We start from the raw sequence: 22,160 nt of genomic DNA, 5'->3' as shown, positions 1-22,160 counted from the left end.
ATCCGCGGTTTGTTCGCGGTATCCGCGGTTTGTTCGCGGTATCCGTGGTATGTTCTTGATATTCTGCGGTTGTTCTTGATATTCTGCGCGGTTTGTTCGCGGTATCCGCGGTTTGTTCGCGGTATCCGCGGTTTGTTCGCGGTATCCGCGGTTTGTTCGCGGTATCTTTGTTCGCGGTATCCGCGGTTTGTTCGCGGTATCCGCGGTTTGTTCGCGGTATCCGCGGTTTGTTCGCGATATCCGCGATTTGTTCGCGGTATCCGTGGTATGTTCGCGGTATCCGCGGTTTGTTCACGTTATCCGCGGTCTGTTCACGGTATCCACGGTTTGTTCGCAGCCTGTTCGCGATATCCGCGGTTTATGTGTTCTGGTTTTCATTGTTTTTGAAAAATTTTGCCTACTGCCTAGTTCCTTTTAATTTAGACGATCAAAGCCTTAACCTTCTCAAATATTCCTTATGTACGGACCTGATCAGTTTATGTGTTCTGGTTTTCATTGTTTTTGAAAAATTTTGCCTACTGCCTAGTTCCTTTTAATTTAGACGATCAAAGCCTTAACCTTCACAAATATTCCTTATGTACGGACCTGATCTCTCAGATTACTTCTGGTACCATTGAGAGGAACAGGTTAGCTCATAATATGATTATCATAAATTATTACGTATGATCTTCTTGGGGTTTCACCAATGCTTTAACATTCATTGAATAGAGTAGACTTGTACTCTTGTTGCACTAATTTTGTTCTCTTGGCCTTTATCTCCATTTTTCCTTACTTACTTTACTTCTGTTTCTTAATGTTATTTTCTTTCTTCTTGATAGTTTCAGTGATTGATTATTTGTAAATACCTCCTGATTTTCCCCAAAGAATTTCTCAGGGGTGTAGTTGGACATTGTAGATCGCTGGAAGAAATAGGTATCTCTGATTTCATAGTTTACTGTGCACGTACCATTCAGTACTTGATTCTTGATTGCTAGGCTAGTGTATAGTAAGCAACCTTAAGTTATAGGTTTGTCTGCCATGCTCAAAGACATGTGGATCAGTGGATCTTCCATCACTTCTTATGTAATCTGAATCTTCTTCGGCGCTAAGAAGTTAAACAAATGATTCTCAGGTTCGGAGTATTGGGCTTAGGATGGAGATAGTGACTATACCTATCTGATCAAGAGCATGTTTGCCTAGAATTTGTTAGGATTAGGATAGACTCAATATCTTCGAGACGCATAAATTTGAATAAAATTTAAACTGGTATCGGTAAACCAACGTTCCATTGTCAGCGTTTGAGTCAACGTTGCATAAAGATGATTGGACAAATATGATGCACTAAATGCACATTGACAGACAGATGCCAAATTTGGTAGTTTGATTGATGAACTTATACGTATCGTAGAGTAGATTTTAATAATGTGGTCGTGATGTAATTGAAGTTTGTTCTGTGGTCTTGAGGTCGAAAGAACGATCAGTGATCACATATTGAAATCTGATCACGCAGACATTGCTAGACTCTGGATGACCAACTCACTAAGTGTCCATCTGCAAGGACTGCAAGCTTTGTAACCCTTTTGTGATAATGCGAGATATACCAGGCTCAGATATGCCAAACGCTCATCCAACAAAAGACTCAGTCGTAACAGGAAAACCAGCACATCACCAATAACTCAATATGAACACAGCCAAGTTTATAGAATGTTGATACGGAGATAGTCAGGAGAAACAAAGAAGAGGATAGTATGTTGTATTGCTGATGAGAAAGAGGGCCATAATTATTTTTATTGGTTCAATAATAATAATAACCGGTTCAGTGGATGTTGTTGTACCGTAGACCTGTAGCTTTGGAGTTGGGTCCTAGAGACTCTCTGCTTCAGTTTGATCTCAGTCTGATTTAGTGCCACACTGCCACATAATAGAACAATGTGGTGTACACTAAAATGTTCCATTTATACAGGTGGAACACCACGGGCTTGAAGACCGGGATTTGATAGGGTTTTCCTAATGATTCTTATGAGAATAGTCAGAAATTAAATCGATTGATTATTACCTTATTGTTGAGACTTCCCTCATCCCTCAGTATGCAAGCGTCTTATAAAAGTAGAAAAGTACTCACATTTACTGAAAACAGAAACAATCTGTTAACACACTTGAAAATGAAATATGTAATTCAAAGTGAGAAAGATTCCCACTTGTTAACTTTACGAGTGTTTTCTCACATAAAAAGGTCATTACCACGTACCCTCTGCGTCCTTACTCAATACATTTTCCAGCAATTGGTCACTAATGCCAGGAAAACAGTGTTTTATCTAAACTTTGAATAAACTTTAATGTTTTATCTTTTTTAGAAAATCTTGTGGAGGGCATTGTCACTAGTGTGCGTGTTCCTAAACTCCAACAATTCGGAAAAACACTAAATATAAAGTACCTAGTGCTTACGGAACCATTAAAAATATTTGAAATTTTACTAACGGATAAAGAACTAGTAATGTAATCAGATTTATAGTCGTGTTTTATTTCTCGAGCATTAGAACCAGGTATTCAGGTATCACGTAAACCATGCAAAGGGGAATGCTGAAAATCCCTCTAGTGTGTGACTCATGCCAAAATCATTCCTACGTAACTGTTTCTTTAAACCGAATTCCCTCGGATCTTGATAGGGTACTGGATGCTTATATGGAAGCAATTTCAGGCAGTCTCCGTTTTCCCAATATCTGATACGTTAATATTGCACTTATTCCCTCGGATGTTGACTACTGGATGCTTATATGAAACCAATTTCAGGCAGTCTCTGTTTTGCCGATATCCTGAATTCCTGATGCTTTCGTATTACATCGACATTTATGTCTATCTCCTTTAAAAATATCTTCTTCTTTTTAACAATGAAATACATGTTGGAAAAAACTAATTTGAATTTTTTTCTTCTTGTTTCAGGGCCATCAAAACTTTTCAGCAACTCCTGTATGTGGATCCGAGTTATCTCCGAGCCAATGAAGTTCATCTTCGGCTAGGGTTGATGTTCAAAGTGAACAACGAATATGATTCCGCCTTGAAACATTTGACCTTGTGTCTCATTGACGCCAGTCCTTGTACCTTTACCAAACTAGAAGGTAAGTAGTTTACTTAATCAGTGTCCTCAGGAGAAGGTACGCCAATGAAGTTCATCTTCGGCTAGGGTTGATGTTCAAAGTGAACAACGAATATGATTCCGCCTTGAAACATTTGACCTTGTGTCTCATAGACGCCAGTCCTTGTACCTTTACCAAACTAGAAGGTAAGTAGTTTACTTAATCAGTGTCCTCAGGAGCTCAACACGTTGAAATCACAAGCAACGTTGTGCGTGGTTGAAATCCGGACCTTTTGGGTATTAATCATGTGCTGTTGGCGTCTCGGGTCTCGGCCTCAGTCAGGTCGGCCACTCACTATCAGGTAGACCCGACAGGAACACCTGATCAGGTCTACCTGATACCTGATACTGCAAGCGTACATATGTGCTGTTCAGTTGGATAAATCTCACAGCGCTGCATGGACTAATCTAGGTAAGTCTGAAATACACATGGTCTTATCTAGGTATGTTTAAAAGTGCACGAGTACTACATGCCTGAGAAAAACTTGTATCCAAGAAAAATTGAAATAAATGAGGGAAAACAAAAACAGTGTGGCTTAAAGACTAAACAGGGCCCATACTTGTGTTAGAAATGTAGGAGGATAATGTTGTACAAAAATGGACGTATTAGGAAACTGGAAACATTGTCGTACAGCATTATCTCATTTGACCTTGTGTCTCATTGACGCCAGTCCTTGTACCTTTACCAAACTAGAAGGTAAGTAGTTTACTTAATCAGTGTCCTCAGGAGCTCAGCACGTTGAAATCACAAGCAACGTTGTGCGTGGTTGAAATCCGGACCTTTTGGGTATGAATCATGTGCTGTTGGCGTCTCGGGTCTCGGCCTCAGTCAGGTCGGCCACTCACTATCAGGTAGACCTGACAGGAACACCTGATCAGGTCTACCTGATGAGCATTGTCACTATCAGGTAGACCCGACAGGAACACCTGATCAGGTCTACCTGATACCTGATAAGCACACACACTATCAGATACACCTGACTGGTATACTTGATCAGGTTCGCCTCCCAGGTCTACTGAACCTGATGAACACACACACTATCAGGTAGATCTGACAGGTATGGCTAAAAAGGTCCGTCTATCAGGTCTACCTGATAGTGAGTGGCTGGCCCAAGACGGATAGTTTGCATTTCCAGAAGTATGGACCCTGCTCAAGGCTTATGTGGTATGTAGTTATAGCCAATAGCCACCATATAAGCATGTACGGTATTTAAACCAATGATTCCCTACTTATCCAAGGAAAAGTTTTTTTTCTTTTTTTTTAACGAAAACCTCCTTAGTATGACTACATATCTAGATTCTTGAATAATGCCTATTCGATTTTCTACCCCAAAGTTCCTCTGCTTATTTCCGTTCCCCTCTTTTTCCCCCAGGTATTCATACCTGATGAGCACACACACTATCAGATACACCTGACTGGTATACTTGATCAGGTTCGCCTCCCAGGTCTACTGAACCTGATGAACACACACACTATCAGGTAGATCTGACAGGTATGGCTAAAAAGGTCCGTCTATCAGGTCTACCTGATAGTGAGTGTCTGGCCCAAGACGGATTGTTTGTAACACACACACACACACACACACACACACACACACACACACACACACACACACACACACACACACATATACACACACACACACACTATTAGGTAGATCTGACAGGTATGGCTGAAAAGGTCCGTCTATCAGGTCTACCTGATACCTGATAGTGAGTGGTTGGCCCAAGACGGATTGTTTGTAGCTTTATGGAGGGTCGGTCGCCCGTTACCAAAACCCCAAGGGTTATACAGCGAAGTGAAACCACCAAAAATGTAACCAAGAACATGAAACTTGGGTCGAACACATACCATGGTAAAATGCTGTTGACTCGACATTTTTACACCGTACCTATGTGAAACCCCAAGGGTTATACAGCGAAGTGAAACCACCAACAATGTAACCAAGAACATGAAACTTGGGTCGAACACATACCACGGTAAAATGCCGTTGACTCGACATTTTTACACCGTACCTATGTATTTCTAGCCTAATACGATCTATGGAATTTCCTATCTACATATGGAATTTCGTTCAGCTAGGAAGTGCTCATGAACCATTTGTTCAGCAGATCCAAGAGTTCTTGGGTAAATAGAAATTGGCAAATGTGTTTATAATTCTGGCGGTCACCAATCTATTCTATCTCGTGTTCGGCTCGGCCGAAATACAACCCTGGAACGACCCCAACCCTGTAGTACAAAAGCCGCCCCCCCGAAGTGAAATAGAAATCGGCCCAGAACCCGAATAGAGTGCCCCAAAACCCGAATAGAGTGCCCCAGAACCCAAATAGGGGGATGCTTGTAGATTGAGTACGAATAGACTATCTTTGGACAAGCAACCACACTAGTAGATCATTGATGGCCGAGGCCACAAGTGAGCGTATTTGGATTAACTTCGGATCAAGCAATCTGATTGGGGTTGATTTCAAAAAATTCCGCCCGGGGCGGATTTTATCCTGATGGGATAATGTTCGTTCTCGGAACGGCTGGCTTTCTCCTATCCTGTCTTCCTTCTCTCTTCGATTTCGGGACGATAAGACCATAGCAGTTACCGTTCCCTCTGTCAGACCTGGTAGTGAAATACAACATAACGTTCGACTTTGCCGGGTATTGAACTGGTGACCTCCGGGATGCAAATCTTGTGTCATATCCACTGAAGTATGAATGGAAGGCTGCTTTCGTTGCAATCTTGCCTGGTTTCTCTTTCCTTTCCCTGTCTGATGATAAACAACACCTTGAAGTACTGCACTCAGAATTGCAATGTCATCATTCACCGATGCATCATTGCACTCGATTGACATTGCTGTCACTCAGTAACTCTTTACACTACTTCTACGCTAGCCAAAGCCTTGGTGGTTGTGTGGTTATCAAAGTTGGTTCCTATTCTGTCAGTCTGACAGTTGTGAGTTCGACACTCGGGGTATTGGCTATTTTAACTCTTATGGTCGTTGCAATGTCATCATTCACCGATGCATCATTGCACTCGATTGACATTGCTGTCACTCAGTAACTCTTTACACTTCTACGCTAGCCAAAGCCTTGGTGGCTGTGTGGTTATCAAAGTTGGTTCCTATTCTGTCAGTCTGACAGTTGTGAGTTCGAGACTCGGGGTATTGGCTATTTTAACTCTTATGGTCATTGCAATGTCATCATTCACCGATGCATCATTGCACTCGATTGACATTGCTGTCACTCAGTAACTCTTTACACTTCTACGCTAGCCAAAACCTTGGTGGCTGTGTGGTTATCAAAGTTGGTTCCTATTCTGTCAGTCTGACAGTTGTGAGTTCGACACTCGGGGAGTTGGCTATTTTAACTCTAATGGTCGAAAGAGTTGATCCCGTTATACGCGCATGATGGAAAAATTTAAAATTAAAGGAATTTTAATTGTGTTAAGCATAAATACGTGTCACAAATGTCGTTCCCCGCTTCATACACTACGCAAATATGACATGACTTGCACTCGAACCACCAACCTCCAGATTCAAAGTCCACCGTGCTAACCACTACACCACTGAGGTTGTTGTACGCGCATGATGGAAAAATTTAAAATTAAACGAATTTTAATTGTGTTAAGCATAAATACGTGTCACAAATGTCGTTCCCCGCTTCATACACTACGCTAAATTTTATGACATGACTTGCACTCGAACCACCAACCTCCAGATTCAAATTCCACCGTGCTAATCACTACACCATTGAGGTTATTGTACGCGCATGATGGAAAAATTTAAAATTAAACGAATTTTAATTGTGTTAAGCATAAATACGTGTCACAAATGTCGTTCCCCGCTTTATACACTACGCTAAATTTTATGACATGACTTGCACTCGAACCACCAACCTCCAGGTTCAAAGTCCACCGTGCTAATCACTACACCACTGAGGTTAGTTGGAAAAATGAAATTGTTGATGAAATTGTTGTGTAAACGATTCAATCGCCTTTCCTTCTCGCAAATTCTGAAGAAAAATCCTACTCCGCCACTGAGACACGAACCCACGACCCTTGGATTATCAGTCTCACGGTAGTCACGGCCATTAGTAGGTCCCCATACACTAGAGTGATATCACAGCACGGTGATATCAGCACAGTATGACATCAGGGAATCAATTGATTTGGTTCATTCATTCCAACGTAATAGTAGCGAGTATAGTAAGCGCGTGCTAAATATTAATAGTAAAGATAACACAGTGTGCATGTGTGAGTTTGTAATGAAATGATGAGACGTTTAGACGGAGTGTCTTGATTAGTTTGTTGACGCTATACTTCTATCTACAGTCCTACACAGTTGGAAAAATAAATAGTAAAAGATTTGTAAGGCCACTCTTTAAATTCATATCGAGTGTTAAGACACCTTGACTCTTTACTGATATTGAAACCAGAACCTTAGGTCCCACCTTGTGACTGAATCAAACTAGAATACCTGCCTCGGTGGTGCAGTGGTCAAGACGCTCACCTTTTACCACTCTTTAAATTCATATCGAGTGTTAAGACACCTTGACTCTTTACTGATATTGAAACCAGAACCTTAGGTCCCACCTTGTGACTGAGTACACCCCAATTGAATCAAACTAGAATACATCAGGAGGGCGTGGGTTCAATCCCAGCCGAGGTATGGACTTTTATCCTCCACATTGTTTGAGAATTTGACCACAATAATGGCAATAGCCTACTGCTGGGTTAAAGGGACTCTTTAGTCCTATTCGAGCAGTATAAATAAGCACTATTAGAATATAATTATCTGGCTAATCTGGTTGGGAATATTAGGATAGAGCTGAAATGACCCTTTCATTGGAACAGTCTAACCAAGCTATTTTTGATAGTTTTTGCGGCTCATAAGGGGGTTTTCAGGAGTTCTTTCGGCAATAAAGGGGCTTTTCAGCTCTATATCCTCCTATTCGAGCAGTATAAATAAGCACTATTATTAGAATATATCTGGCTAATCTGGTAGGGAATATTAAGATAGAGCTGAAATGACCCGGAACAGTCTAACCAAGCTATTTTTGATAGTTTTTGCGACTCATAAAGGGCAATAAAGGGGAGTTCTTTCGGCAATAAAGGGGCTTTTCAGCTCTATATCCAAAGTACCTGGGAATAAAAAGCCCAAACGGTCATACATCCACTTGTATGTTTTGTTTCCTAATTACAATCACAACCTTTTCTGTTTCGGCCCTTTGCTCATCTTTCCCGTGATCTTGTTTTATTCGCATAACACGTACATGAACTTTGGCTTCTTTTCTTCTCTTTCCAGTTCGATTCCATATTGCACATCTTCACGAAGTACAAAGAAAATACAAAACTGCCAAGGATAGTTACGAGCAACTGTTGAAGGAAGATGACCTACCAGTTCATTTGAAAGCAGACATATGTCGACAGTTAGGTAAGTGACGATCTCAACAATGTTCCATACACACATAAAGGAAATTTACTTATTAATTTTGATTCTCATAGGTTATCGTAGGGGCCCCTTCTGTATGTTTGATCCACGATAATTCACGAACGGTTCATCCGATTTTGATGAAAATTAGCAAACACATAAAAAATAATAATAATAATAATAAAAATCTATAAATAATAATAATAATTTTCTCGTTAAATCTGGGGCCCGATCTCTGAGTGAGTGACCTTTAAAGTGTGTCCACACATAGTCGACCGGGCGTCGATCGATTTGAACCTCTTCTCTGACATCATAGATTCATCTCGTCGACTATGTTTGGACCGACACACCTTTACAGTTCAGTAAACTACTTGTACATAAAGAAATCCATACCTCAGGTGTGATTTTGCTTGTCACCCTTATCCTAACACGATCCTGTCTTTGCCCCCCGCAGGATGGATGTACCACTGTATCGACACGCTAGGGGAGAAGTCTCATCGTGAAACGCTCGCCATCCACTGTCTGCAGAAGTCTATCGAGGCAGATCCCAAGTCCGGACAATCCCTGTACCTGCTAGGCCGGTGTTTTGCTGCCGTGGGCAAAGTCCACGACGCGTTCCTCGCCTATCGGAATTCTGTGGAGAAATCGGAAGGCAACGCGGACACATGGTGCTCGATCGGGTGAGTGTGGTCTGCGTCGTAGCATGCCTGATATAGTATGTCTCCAATAACTTTTTTGAAATCGAAGTTCACGTTTTAAAAGGTTCCGAATGTGTTGGTTTATTCTCGGGGAGATGGGTTTTTAGCGGGTGGAAATCCCTCACCTCAGGTGGAGAATGGTTGACCTGAGTGTCTTTAAAAGATTTAACTTTTTGAAGAAATTTGATAGGGGGAACTGTAACTATTGAGACCATATCGTCCCGCAATCGAAGAGAGGAGAGGAGAAATCCACTTCCGAGAGCGAACCTTATCTGTTTAGGATTTAGGATAAATTTTGCCCCGGGCGGGAATCGAACCCGCTATCTACCAAGCTAACTTCTTTAGGTATACTTGACATTTAGGCCAGCCACTCACTATCAGGTAGACCCGACGACAGGTCTACCTGATGGTTTGTGTGTTCATTAGGTATCAGGTAGACCTGGGAGAGAGACCTTTTCAGCCCTACCTGTCAGGTCTACCTGTTAAGTAGTGCTTTATTGAGACTGTCAGCTTAGAACAAGATGTCCCACTGAGCTCTTTTTATATATATATATATATGCTTGACAGAGGGAACTGTAACTGCTAAGGTCTTATCGTCCCGAAATCGAAGAGAGAAGAAAACCAGGATAGGAAAAAGTCAGCCGTTCCGAGAACGAACATTATCCCATCAGGATAAAATCCGCCCCGGGCGAGAATCGAACCCGCGGTCTAGCGCTTACAAGGCAGACGCTCTACCACTCAAGCTAACTAGGCTTTCTACTTGTGTTAATCTAATTAATCATTTTCCTTTTTCTCACAGCAACCTGGCCAGAACGGACTCAACGGAGGTCACGTCCCCCCTCCCCCCTACCCTAACCAGAATAACGCCAAGCGATTCAAACCTGAGGACACCAAACCCCCTGTACCTCCCCCGTCTTTCTATCTGAACGCACACCAGCTGCAGACTTTGCAATTCCTCCAGCAGAACGTGCCCAACCTGAACCAACAGCAACAAGTATGTAGCTCTAAGAAATATGTCCTCAATTTCCAAAGTTCACACCTTAAGGGAAAAAATTAAAAAAATAATAGGTAAGAGGTTTGATAGAGGGAACTGTAACTGCTAAGGTCTTATCGTCCAGAAATCGAAGGGGGAAGGAAAACGGGATAGGAGAAAGCCAGCCGTTTCGAGAACGAACATTATCCGTTCAGGATAAAATCGAACCCGGGCAGGAATCGAACCCGCGGCCTAGCGCTTACAAGGCAGACACACTACCAACCAAGCTAACTAAGCTGGCACCTTTAAGAGAGGTTGATCGATAGATGGTTAACGCCACTGCATGATTACGAGTATTACCCTAAACAGAGATCAACAAAGGAAGCACTTCCTATTAACAAGTTTTGTTCTAACCAATACTATTCCGTTTGTTACAGGCAATGTTACAACAGTTACAGCACCAGTATCGCCTAATGCAAACACATCAACAGCAACAAAGACTTCAGCAACAACAGCAACAGAGAGGATTACCACCAGGCGCTCAACAAGTACAGAGACCTGGGGGACTTCCTAGTAATCAACAATATCCCAACGTCAAACAACAACCGGTAAGTTACAGGTGTTTAATAGTTATCAAACGTGATTCTATTTAGTCGAAGTTTAACAAGACAAGCGTATAGCTGTGGGACTCTAAAATTGCTGAGGAAATCTCAACTAGGCAGATAACCTTAATTAGCCTAACTATATAGTTGATAGTGTGGTCAAAATTTGAAATAAATTAGGATAAAATTTCATACCTCTGCTAGGGAACCTACGTCTTCCTGTTTGCCAGGCGAGCGCCTTGTCCACTACGCCACCGAGGCAGGTCCAAAGTTCACACCTTAAGGGAAAAAATAAAAAAAAATAATAGGTAAGAGTTTTGATAGAGGGAACTGTAACTGCTAAGGTCTTATCGTCCCGAAATCTAAGGGGGAAGGAAAACGGGATAGGAGAAAGCCAGCCGTTCCGAGAACGAACATTATCCGTTCAGGATAAAATCGAACCCGCGGCCTAGCGCTCACAAGGCAGACACACTATCAACCAAGCTAACTAAGCTGGCACCTTTAAGAGATGTTGATCGATAGATGGTTAACGCCACTGCATGATTACGAGTATTACCCTAAACAGAGATCAAAAAAGGAAGCACTTCCTATTAGCAAGTTTTGTTCTAACCAATAATATTCCACTTGTTACAGGCAATGTTACAACAGTTACAGCACCAGTATCGCCTCATGCAAACACATCAACAACAACAAAGACTTCAGCAACAACAGCAACAGAGAGGATTACCACCAGGCGCTCAACAAGTACAGAGACCTGGGGGCATAGGTACCAGCCTCAAGATGGTTCTGCAGACTGCTGCAGACAAACATCAGTACTGCATTTTATTTCAATACCTTACCTCAGGACTGCAAACCCCAAGGGTTATACAGCGAAGTGAAACCACCAACAATGTAACCAAGAACATGAAACTTGGGTCGAACACATACCACGGTAAAATACCGTTGACTCGACATTTTTACACCGTACCTATGTGTTTCTAGCCTAATACGATCTTTGAAATTTCCTATCTACCTATGGAATTTCGTTCAGCTAGGAAGTGCTCATGAACCATTAGTTCAGCAGATCCAAGAATCCTTGGGTAAATAGAAATTGGCAAATGTGTTTAAGCACAAGTATTCAACACTTGTGAGCCAAGTTCATCTTGAGTATAAACTGTATTGCGATAAGAGGATTGATAAGGAAGTTGGCATGTTAGTGTTTACCATAGCCATAGAAGGTACAACATAGCTAAATATAATACTAAAATCTATGTATAATACGGTTTATCCGATCCCTCATGGTATGCAAGTGATATTTACATGGCTATATTCCTCATATGTACGTAAAGTGTTAACAGCGTGTTGAATAATTAATTTCTTATCATGTATTGAGAGCAATGAATTCAATGTCACATACAATATTAACCCTTTGATAGGTAGACAGGTGCGTGTTCAGTTTGAAATGGATTTGGAAGTAATCAGCTGAGTTAACTTTGTAACGCGTGTGCCTTATAAGCGCTAGATCGCAGTTCGATTCCTACAGGTCCTAATTTTATCCTAAACTGTAACAGGTTGAAACCAATTGAACTTTTCCCTCAAGATGCAGTGAAAACTGAAAAGAGGAGAGTAGACTTTGTTCATAACATTCAGATAGAGAGAGAGAATGAGAAAGAGAGAGTAGAGAGAGAACATCACGGAACAGAAACTTGATAAAATACCTACGTGAGCAAAAAATCGGTGCGAGGTAGAAAAAATAATAGGTAGGTGCTCTAGCAGCGGAAAAAGAAGGAAAAAAAGCGAGTGAAATTAAGGAAAAAGTAAAAAAAAAAGAGAGAGAGAGAATGAGAAAGAGAGAGTAGAGAGAGAACATCACGGAACAGAAACTTGATAAAATACCTACGTGAGCAAAAAATCGGTGTGAGGTAGAAAAAATAATAGGTAGGTGCTCTAGCAACGGAAAAAGAAGGAAAAAAAACCGAGTGAAATTAAGGAAAAAGTTAAAAAAAAAGAGAAACAGAAAGGCAGAAATAACAAAAGGAGGGGGGAAATAGAGAGGAAGTGAATAAGAAAAAACGGACAAAAAATAAGGGATTAGGGAGAGGGAAAGACTAACAAATAAAGGGAAAGAAATACGACAGAAACAGAGGTTAGGGAAAAAGAGAGGGAGAAAATAATAACTACGTAAGGGAGAGATAGAGAGGGAGAGGATAAGAAACGGAAAAAGAACGACAAAAAATAAGGGATTAGGGAGAGGGAAAGACTAACAAATAAAGGGAAAGAAATACGACAGAAACAGAGGTTAGGGAAAAAGAGAGGAGAGAGAGGGAGAAAATAATAACTACGTAAGGGAGAGATAGAGAGGGAGAGGATAAGAAACGGAAAAAGAACAAAAAAAGAGAATATTAACAGAGTGAGAAAAGGGGAGAGGGAGGTAGGACAAGAAGTGGAAAGTAAAAGAAAAAGGGAAGTGAGAAGAACAAGGAAAATAATAACAAAAGTAACAGACATATTTGTATTTAGCTATCAAAACTGTTGTAGGTAGACTTTTAAGTTTCAAGTAAAAGTAATAAAAACAATCCAGTGTCGAAGAACCTGGTTGAATGTCCTCTACGAAACCCTCTCATTTGAAGAGTTCAATTTTCTGTTGAAAAAATACCTATTTATAGCAACTAACAGTAAGGATGTACCATTACAAAAAAAACAGCTATCAAAACTGTTGTAGGTAGACTTTTAAGTTTCAAGTAAAAGTAATAAAAACAATCCAGTGTCGAAGAACCTGGTTGAATGTCCCTCTCAACCCTCGAAACCCTCACATTTGAAGAGTTCAATTTTCTGTTGGAAAAATACCTACTTATAGCAACTAACAGTAAGGATGTACCATTACCAAAAAAAAACGTACATATGTGCTGTTCAGTTGGATAAATCTCACAGCGCTGCATGGACTAATCTAGGTAAGTCTGAAATACACATGGTCTAATCTAGGTATGTTTGAAAGCGCACGAGTACTACATGCCTGAGAAAAACGTGTATCCAAGAAAAATTGAAATAAATGAGGGAAAACAAAAACAGTGTGGCTTAAGCACTAAACAGGGCCCATACTTGTGTTAGTAATGTAGGAGGATAATGTTGTACAAAAATGGACGTATTAGGAAACTGGAAACATTGTCATACAGCATTATCGTCCGACATTTCCAGAAGTATGGACCCTGCTCAAGGCTTATGTGGTATGTAGTTATAGCCAATAGCCACCATATAAGCATGTACGGTATTTAAATCAATGATTCTCTACTTATCCAAGGAAAAGTTTTTTTTTTTTTTTCTTTTTTTTAACGAAAACCTCCTTAGTATGACTACATATCTAGATTCTTAAATAATGCCTATTTGATTTTCTACCCCAAAGTTCCTCTGCTTATTTCCGTTCCCCTCTTTTTCCCCCAGGTATTCTGTACGAGAGTGTCAACCAACCTCGTGACGCCTGCGCGTGTTATATCAACGCAACCCGCCGCTCAGACACAAACAACAACAATAACAATAGTAGCAACAACAACAATCTTCCTTCCAATTCTGTTAGTGCCTTGGGACAAGCGTCCCTCAAGATCAACTCTTTCTCGGGCATGTCCCAAAACGTCTCGCAAAGGATTCGCTTCTTGCAGAGTCACCTAGGCAACGCTCCGATGCCTAGCATTACAAGCAAGTAAGTCACCTAGGGTTTAGATAGATAAAGTACAAGTAAATTTGTAATTTCTTACTATTGTCCTAGGCTTTACTCTACAAAATTTAAATTCTCGGTTTAAATCCAGCAAAGCCCGGGTCTTCAATCTCATGTTAAGACAATTTTCTATGGTAGAAAGCAAAATTTTGACGCCAAAGGTGTATGGTCATGTTAACGAAGATGGATCATACGGTATGGAAGAGGAAATTTTGCCAGATAGTATGTCGCTCTGCCATATCGTGTGATCCTAGGTTTAGAGTTTTTGTTAACCTTCATAATGCTCTTAGACTGAGTTGCTTTTTGTAGGATTGGCTAGTCCCATTACATCCTTTAGTACGCTCACATTTTTGACGTTCCAGGGTCTCCCGACACCCTTAAAATCTATTCTAACCTGATCATATTGTTTCTTTCACAGACGACGGGTTTTGCCGTCCATAGAAGAGGCATGGAACTTGCCCATATCCGCCGAGATGTCGTCTCGCCAGCAACAAGCCCAACAGCAGCAGCAACAACAACAGCAGCAACAGAGGACCAACTTGCCCAAGTCCAATGTAAGTGTGTTCGATTCCCGGGGATGACCAAAGTTAACTGATTAGTCGTAGCTTTATGTATATAGGCTCTTTACTGGGGTATACAAATAATTCAAGTAGTGCTTTATTGAGACTCTGAGACGCTCTACCACCCAAGCTAACTAGGCTTTCTACTTATGTAAATCTAATTAATCATTTTCCTTTTTCTCATAGCAACCTGGCCAGAACGGACTCAACGGAGGTCACGCCCCCCCTCCCCCCTACCCTAACCAGAATAACGCCAAGCGATTCAAACCTGAGGACACCAAACCCCCTGTACCTCCCCCGTCTTTCTATCTGAACCCACACCAGTTGCAGACTTTGCAATTCCTCCAGCAGAACGTGCCCAACCTGAACCAACAGCAACAAGTATGTAGCTCTAAGAAATATGTCCTCAATTTCCAAAGTTCACACCTTAAGGGAAAAAATTAAAAAAATAATAGGTAAGAGGTTTGATAGAGGGAACTGTAACTGCTAAGGTCTTATCGTCCAGAAATCGAAGGGGGAAGGAAAACGGGATAGGAGAAAGCCAGCCGTTTCGAGAACGAACATTATCCGTTCAGGATAAAATCGAACCCGGGCAGGAATCGAACCCGCGGCCTAGCGCTTACAAGGCAGACACACTACCAACCAAGCTAACTAAGCTGGCACCGGGGGTTTTTTTTTTTTTTTTTTTTTTTTTTAGAGGTTTGATAGAGGGAACTGTAACTGCTTATCTTCTTCCTTTCCTTTATTTCCCTTCTCCCCTAGATTTCGTCGGGAGAGTTCGGGATTTATGTAAAAATCTAAGGGAGAAGGAAAATAGGATAGAAGAAAGCCAGCCGTTTCGACAGCGAACATTATCCGTTCAAGATAAAATCAGCCCCGGGCGAGAATCGAACCGCGGCCTAGGGCTTACAAGGCAGACGCGCTACCTACCAAGCTGAATAGACTGGCTGACGAAGTTTTATCCTAACGAATACAATTCCGCTTGTTGCAGGCAATGTTACAACAGTTACAGCACCAGTATCGCCTCATGCAAACACATCAACAGCAACAAAGACTTCAGCAACAGCAGCAACAGAGAGGCTTGCCACCGGGCGCTCAACAAGTACAGAGACCTGGGGGACTTCCTAGTAATCAACAATATCCCAACGTCAAACAACAGTCGGTAAGTTATCAAACGTGATTAATTCCGTACAACGAAGATTATGTGGGAAGCAGCTATTTTGGAATGAGGTACATAATAGAGCGAACTGGAAAAGACTGACACGCAATACCGACCCTTATTGAACGGGAAAAGGTAAAGTAGAAGAAGAAACGTGATGAATTCCATCATCCTAGTAGTCACGGAGTAGACAAGCGTATAGCTGTTGGACTAAAAAGTTACTGGGAGAAAAACAGATAACCTTTAATAGCCTAACTACATAGCTGACAGTTTTGCAAAGGGTTTCTTCTGCTTGAAAAGAAAAAGCACGACGATTGACTGCGTTTTAGGACGAACCTATCAAATATGTCTACATGCAAAAAGCCCAGTCCCAGGCTTAGGTGTAGGGTCAAACACCCCTAAAAGATGAGTTCAGCTACTACGAATCTACGAAATGGGCGTATGGCTTACAAAATATATTTCCTATCAACCTGAACCTATGGCATATTCTTGTATTCGACAGCAGAAGTATCATTCTCATGTTTCTAATTTTCTACCGTCTTGTCATTGTTCCAGGGCTCTAACTTTGATCTGAACGGATCTCAATACTCGGCCAGCTCTACACCAAACAGTAATGATAGCTCGTATCAGCAGCAATATCAGTTCAATCAACAGGGTTTCTCTCAAGTAAGTATAGTCAATAGGTATTTATTTATAATTTTCTCCAAGAGGTTTGATAGAGGGAACTGTAACTGCTAAGATCTTATCGTCCCGAAATCTAAGAGAGAAAGAAGACAGGATAGGAGAAAGCCAGCCGTTCCGAGAACGAACATCATCCGTTCAGGATAAAATCCGCCCGGGTGGGAATCGAACCCGTGGCCTAGCGCTTCAAGGCAGACGCGCTACCAACTACCAACCAAGCTAACTAGGATATCTTCTGTCTTGAGCAGTCGCGCCCTGTTGAAATATGGGGTAATGTGCTCCCTTCGTTTGACGTTGTAAATGAATCTCACACAAGATTATACATATTTCTAATTGTCTACTGTCTCCTCGTTGTTCCAGGGCTCTAACTTTGATCTGAACGGATCTCAATACTCAGCCAGCTCTACACCAAACAGTAATGATAGCTCATATCAGCAGCAATATCAGTTCAATCAACAGGGTTTCTCTCAAGTAAGTATAGTCAATAGGTATTTATTTATTATTTTCTCCAAGAGGTTTGACAGAGGGAACTGTAACTGATAAGGTCTTATCGTCCCGAAATCGATGAGAGAAGGAAGATAGGAAAGAAGAAAGCTAGGCGTTCCGAGAACGAACATCATCCGTTCAGGATAAAATCCGTCCCGGGCGGGAATCGAACCCGTGGCCTAGCGCTTCAAGACAGACGCGCTACCAACCAAGCTTACTAGGCTGGCCAACAGTTAATTGATTGTATTGCTTTCGTTTCAGATCTCATCTAGTTCAGACAGTCCCAAGATGCCATCCATGTCTTCAAATGATCTGACAGTGAGCGAGCAGGAACTACAAGCTCTCCTGTCACAGAAAGATATCGCCACATCTCTGGCAGAAGATTTGCTCAAACACTTTGGATCCCCCTCTGCCTCCGACGTTACCATTAAGGAGGAACCAAACACTAGTGGTGAGCATAACTGAAGTCACAAAAGATCTAACCAGGTCGCAGTGATAAAGGGCGTTTATTAAAGCTGGTAGCCCTACTTATACCAATAACTCAAGTAATTTTTGTAATATTGAAACATATATATAGGAATAGGTACCAGCCTCAAGTTGGTTCTGTAGACTGCTGCAGACAAACATCAGTACTGCATTTTATTTTATTCCAATACCTTACCTCAGGACTGCATTTTATGTCAATTCAATACCTTACCTTTTAAAAGCACACTCCTTGAATACTAAAGAATTCTAGGGAATTTGTAAACAAGGAGTACTCCTTGGATTGTTTTCATGACATTGTGTTTCAGTTCTCTCTCTATCTTACCATTCCCGTACTCATCTTCCGTTTTATTCTCCAGATATACTTATTATATCTGAAGATAGCACCAAAGTTGATATATAATAACACAAAGAAATGGCATTTATTTATTTATTCATTTTATTCTCCAGATAACATCCTGGACTCTGCGGAATCCTTCCTGTCCGGTGCCAATCTCCCATTGAGTGACGACGTATCAGACTCCCTACTACCTATAGTCAAACCCAAACAGGAAGACCTTGTGGACACTATAATTAGTTTGTTGTTTACAAATGCAGGAGGTATATTTGACTATTAGGCATTCCTCCAAAAATAAGTACCTAGGTACCTAAAAAAAATATCATTGGTTCTGTCAACCATCCCCTCACTCGGAAAAAGGGACCCTTTGAAACCCTGAGAGCGTTTGTCCATTCATTCACTTAAAAATTTGAAACATTCATTCACTTATTCTCACTGCATGATTTAGGGAATTAGATAGAGATGATGCTCAATAGTAATATGGAGCGATAATACGCACGGTATCGATCAATACACCCCTGCCACTTCCTGAATATAGTCAAGTGCTCACCGGTTGGGTGGAAGAGATCACTAGGTGAGAATCCTGCCATTAAAGCCTTAAAAAAAAATAAATAAATAAAATAAAAAAAAGTGCTATTTGAATATCTGTCATGGCAATAACATTGAAATGTTCTCTCCTGCATAACTGAAGTCACAAAAGATCTAACCAGGTCGCAGTGATAAAGGGCGTTTATTAAAGCTGGTAGCCCTACTTATACCAATAACTGAAGTAATTTTTGTAATATTGAAACATATATATAGGAATAGGTACCAATAGAGATGATGCTCAATAGTAATATGGAGCGATAATACGCACGGTATCGATCAATACACCCCTGCCACTTCCTGAATACAGTCAAGTCCTATTTGAATATCTGTCATGGCAATAACATTGAAATGTTCTCTTCTTTTCAGAAACTGTCTACTGCAGACACTCAGACATTGTGCGCTTATTCTTGAGTTCGTCAAATCAAAAGGAGTGTATTTCAATACCTTACCTCAGGACTGCATTTTATGTCAATTCAATACCTTACCTTTTAAAAGCACACTCCTTGAATACTAAAGAATTCCAGGTAATTTGTAAACGAGGAGTACTCTCTCTATCTTACCATTCCCGTACTAATCTTCCGTTTTATTCTCCAGATATACTTACTTATTATATCTGAAGATAGCACCAAAGTTGATATATAATAACACAAAGAAATGACATTTATTTATTCATTTTATTCTCCAGATAACATCCTGGACTCTGCAGAATCCTTCCTGTCCGGTGCCAATCTCCCATTGAGTGACGACGTATCAGACTCCCTACTACCCATAGTCAAACCCAAACAGGAAGACCTTGTGGACACCCCCTGCTCCCAGTCCGGAGACCTCGACTCGAGACTCAAACCGGACGTCAAACCCGCGACCTCTGAGCTGGTAGACCGCGGATCACCCGAACCAGAAGAATTGTCCATTTCAATGGACGCCAAGACGATCATTGAGATTTCGAAAAAGCAAGGATTCAGCGGCTTGGGTATGTAATCAAACTGATGTTCTAACTCCTTTTCTGACTGGAACGAGTTGCGTGAATATTTATCCAGTATAAACTTTTTCAAGTCACCTTTGAATATCAACTCCATACCCGGTGAAGTTGCGTGAATATTTATCCAGTATGAACTTTTTCAAGTCACCTTTGAATATCAACTCCATACCCGGTGAATTAATCATAGGCATGATTAATAACTCAACTCTCTAGAATTCTGTGCTCTACTCCATCCTAAACTCTCTCCCCTTTCTGGCATTCCCTTCTTGAAGCAGTCAGCGAAGGCTGTACCGTTATGCTGAAAGAAGATATGAGAGCTACTCAGGGAAAAGAGTTGAGAGAATGGAAGTGAGGTTGAGAAAAGGGCCAGGAAAGCCAAAGAAAAGGCGGAAGGATTGTGTAAATCAAGACTTGAGAGTGTTTAATAACCAGAGTTTGATTGTAGCTATTTTTATTTATTTACATGCTATTTATTTGTTATTTATAATAGACATGGAAATTCATGAACTTACAGTGTCGTCATTAATATGCTTAATAACCGTCAACTCTCTCGCTTCTTTCCAGGTAACTGTAACGTGTTGAGTTATAAAGCGCCACCCCCCTCACCCCCGGACCCGCCCAACATTCGTCTCTCCAAGGAACAGTTGGCCCCACCCACCCCGTCTGTGTTCCTAGAACATAAGAAGGAGGCGTTCAGTCCGAACCTACAGGAGTTCTGCCTCAAGCATCCTATCGCTGTAGTGAGAGGCCTGGCTGCCGCTCTTAAACTAGGTAAGAAATTCAACCGGTCAGAAATGAAATTGAAATTCGTTCAGAAATTTCATAAAATTCGTTCAGAAATTAACTCGAAATTCGATCAGAAATTGACTCGAAATTTTGATCAGAAATTAACTCAAAATTCGTTCAGATTTTCAGAAATTAACGCAGAGTTTTGATCAGAAATTAACTAGAAATTCGACCAGAAAATTAACTTATAAAAATGTGTAAAAAATGAGTGAGTTATGAAAATGAACTACTCTTCTCGGTAAACTACTCAATCAATGAGTCAGATCCTAACTATCCCTATAGCTTGGAAGCTAGCAATGACATTGTAGGGAAATATTGGGATGCGAGAGGAAAAATGGCCTGATGGTCAATCATCCCGACAGTTGCAGTACACAAACAATTATTGCTCAGTTATTTATTAGAAATTTAATGTATTTTCAAATTATTAATGTCTCCCATTGAGTGACGACGTATCAGACTCCCTACTACCCATAGTCAAACCCAAACAGGAAGACCTTGTGGACACCCCCTGCTCCCAGACCGGAGACCTCGACTCGAGACTCAAACCGGACGTCAAACCCAGGGAAGAACGAAGCTTCTCATTACTGTGGACAGTGCGAGGTAAATATCTCTCAAATCACAAATTACTTATGTGTGTTAAAGCAGAGCTCTTTCACAGCTTTTTGTGTCCCGGGTTCAATTCCCAGTGGGATCGACATTCAAATGTTTCGGGAAGAACGAAGCTTCTCATTACTGTGGACAGTGCGAGGTAAATATCTCTCAAATCACAAATTACTTATGTGTGTTAAAGCAGAGCTTTTTCACAGCTTTTTGTGTCGTGGGTTCAATATCACAGTCCCGGGTTCAATTCCCAGTGGGATCGACATTCAAATGTTTTGCAGAGCTCTGGGTTCAATATCACAGTCCCGGGTTCAATTCCCAGTGGGATCGACATTCAAATGTTTTCTTGAAAGCATGTTTTATGGCCTATGGAGCTTCCTCAGCCTTGTAAGAATAAAGAAATGGGTACGTTCCAAATGTTTTCTTGAAAGCATGTTTTATGGACTATGGAGCTTCCTTAGCCTCGTAAGAATAAAGAAATGGGTACGTTTGAACAGTATTAGTCGTATTAGATCAGTGCAACATCTAATTCACCAGCCTAGTTAGCTCGGTTGGTAGCGCGTCTGCCTTGTAAGCGCTAGGCCGTGGGTTCGATTCCTGCCCGGGCCGGATTTTATACTCAACAGATAATGTTCGTTCTCGAAACGGCTGGCTTTCTCCTATTCTGTTTTCCTTGTCTCTTCGATTTCGGGACGATGAGACATTTGTAGTTGCAGTTCCGTCTATCAAACCTCGCTTTCTCCTATTCTGTTTTCCTTGTCTCTTCGATTTCGGGACGATGGGACATTTGCAGTTGCAGTTCCGTCTATCAAACTTGCTTTCTCCTATTCTGTTTTCCTTGTCTCTTCGATTTCGGGACGATGGGACATTTGCAGTTGCAGTTCCGTCTATCAAACTTTTTTTTTAAGTGCAACATCTAATGGAAAATGTTGATTTCTTTTTCAGGTGGAAGTGTTCAATATTTTGTTCATCCGAGAACAAGAGAAGCGCCATGTAGTTCATTGTATGGA

At 41.2% G+C, this 22,160-nt stretch overlaps 1 protein-coding gene across 1 annotated transcript; it reads left to right on the top strand.

The window, feature by feature from the left end:
* Positions 1-2,917: 2,917 nt before the first annotated feature.
* Positions 2,918-22,153, top strand: LOC103514019 (histone demethylase UTY-like; the record flags this gene model as incomplete). The annotated part of the gene is given in 15 exon segments (XM_026827080.1): positions 2,918-3,095; positions 8,405-8,533; positions 8,985-9,216; positions 13,654-13,733; positions 14,221-14,476; positions 14,910-15,045; positions 15,238-15,432; positions 16,043-16,213; positions 17,252-17,362; positions 17,639-17,828; positions 19,471-19,755; positions 20,329-20,535; positions 21,007-21,150; positions 21,237-21,298; positions 22,096-22,153. Coding segments are annotated over 15 exon segments (2,434 nt in total), but the record flags the coding sequence as incomplete, so codon positions are not given.
* Positions 22,154-22,160: the final 7 nt, after the last annotated feature.

The sequence above is a fragment of the Diaphorina citri genome, unplaced genomic scaffold, assembly GCF_000475195.1.
Source record: "Diaphorina citri unplaced genomic scaffold, Diaci psyllid genome assembly version 1.1 scaffold1068, whole genome shotgun sequence".
Lineage (NCBI taxonomy): Eukaryota > Metazoa > Arthropoda > Insecta > Hemiptera > Psyllidae > Diaphorina > Diaphorina citri.
The sequence above is the reverse complement of the archived record's forward strand: the minus strand, read 5'-3'. Positions and strand labels throughout refer to the sequence as shown.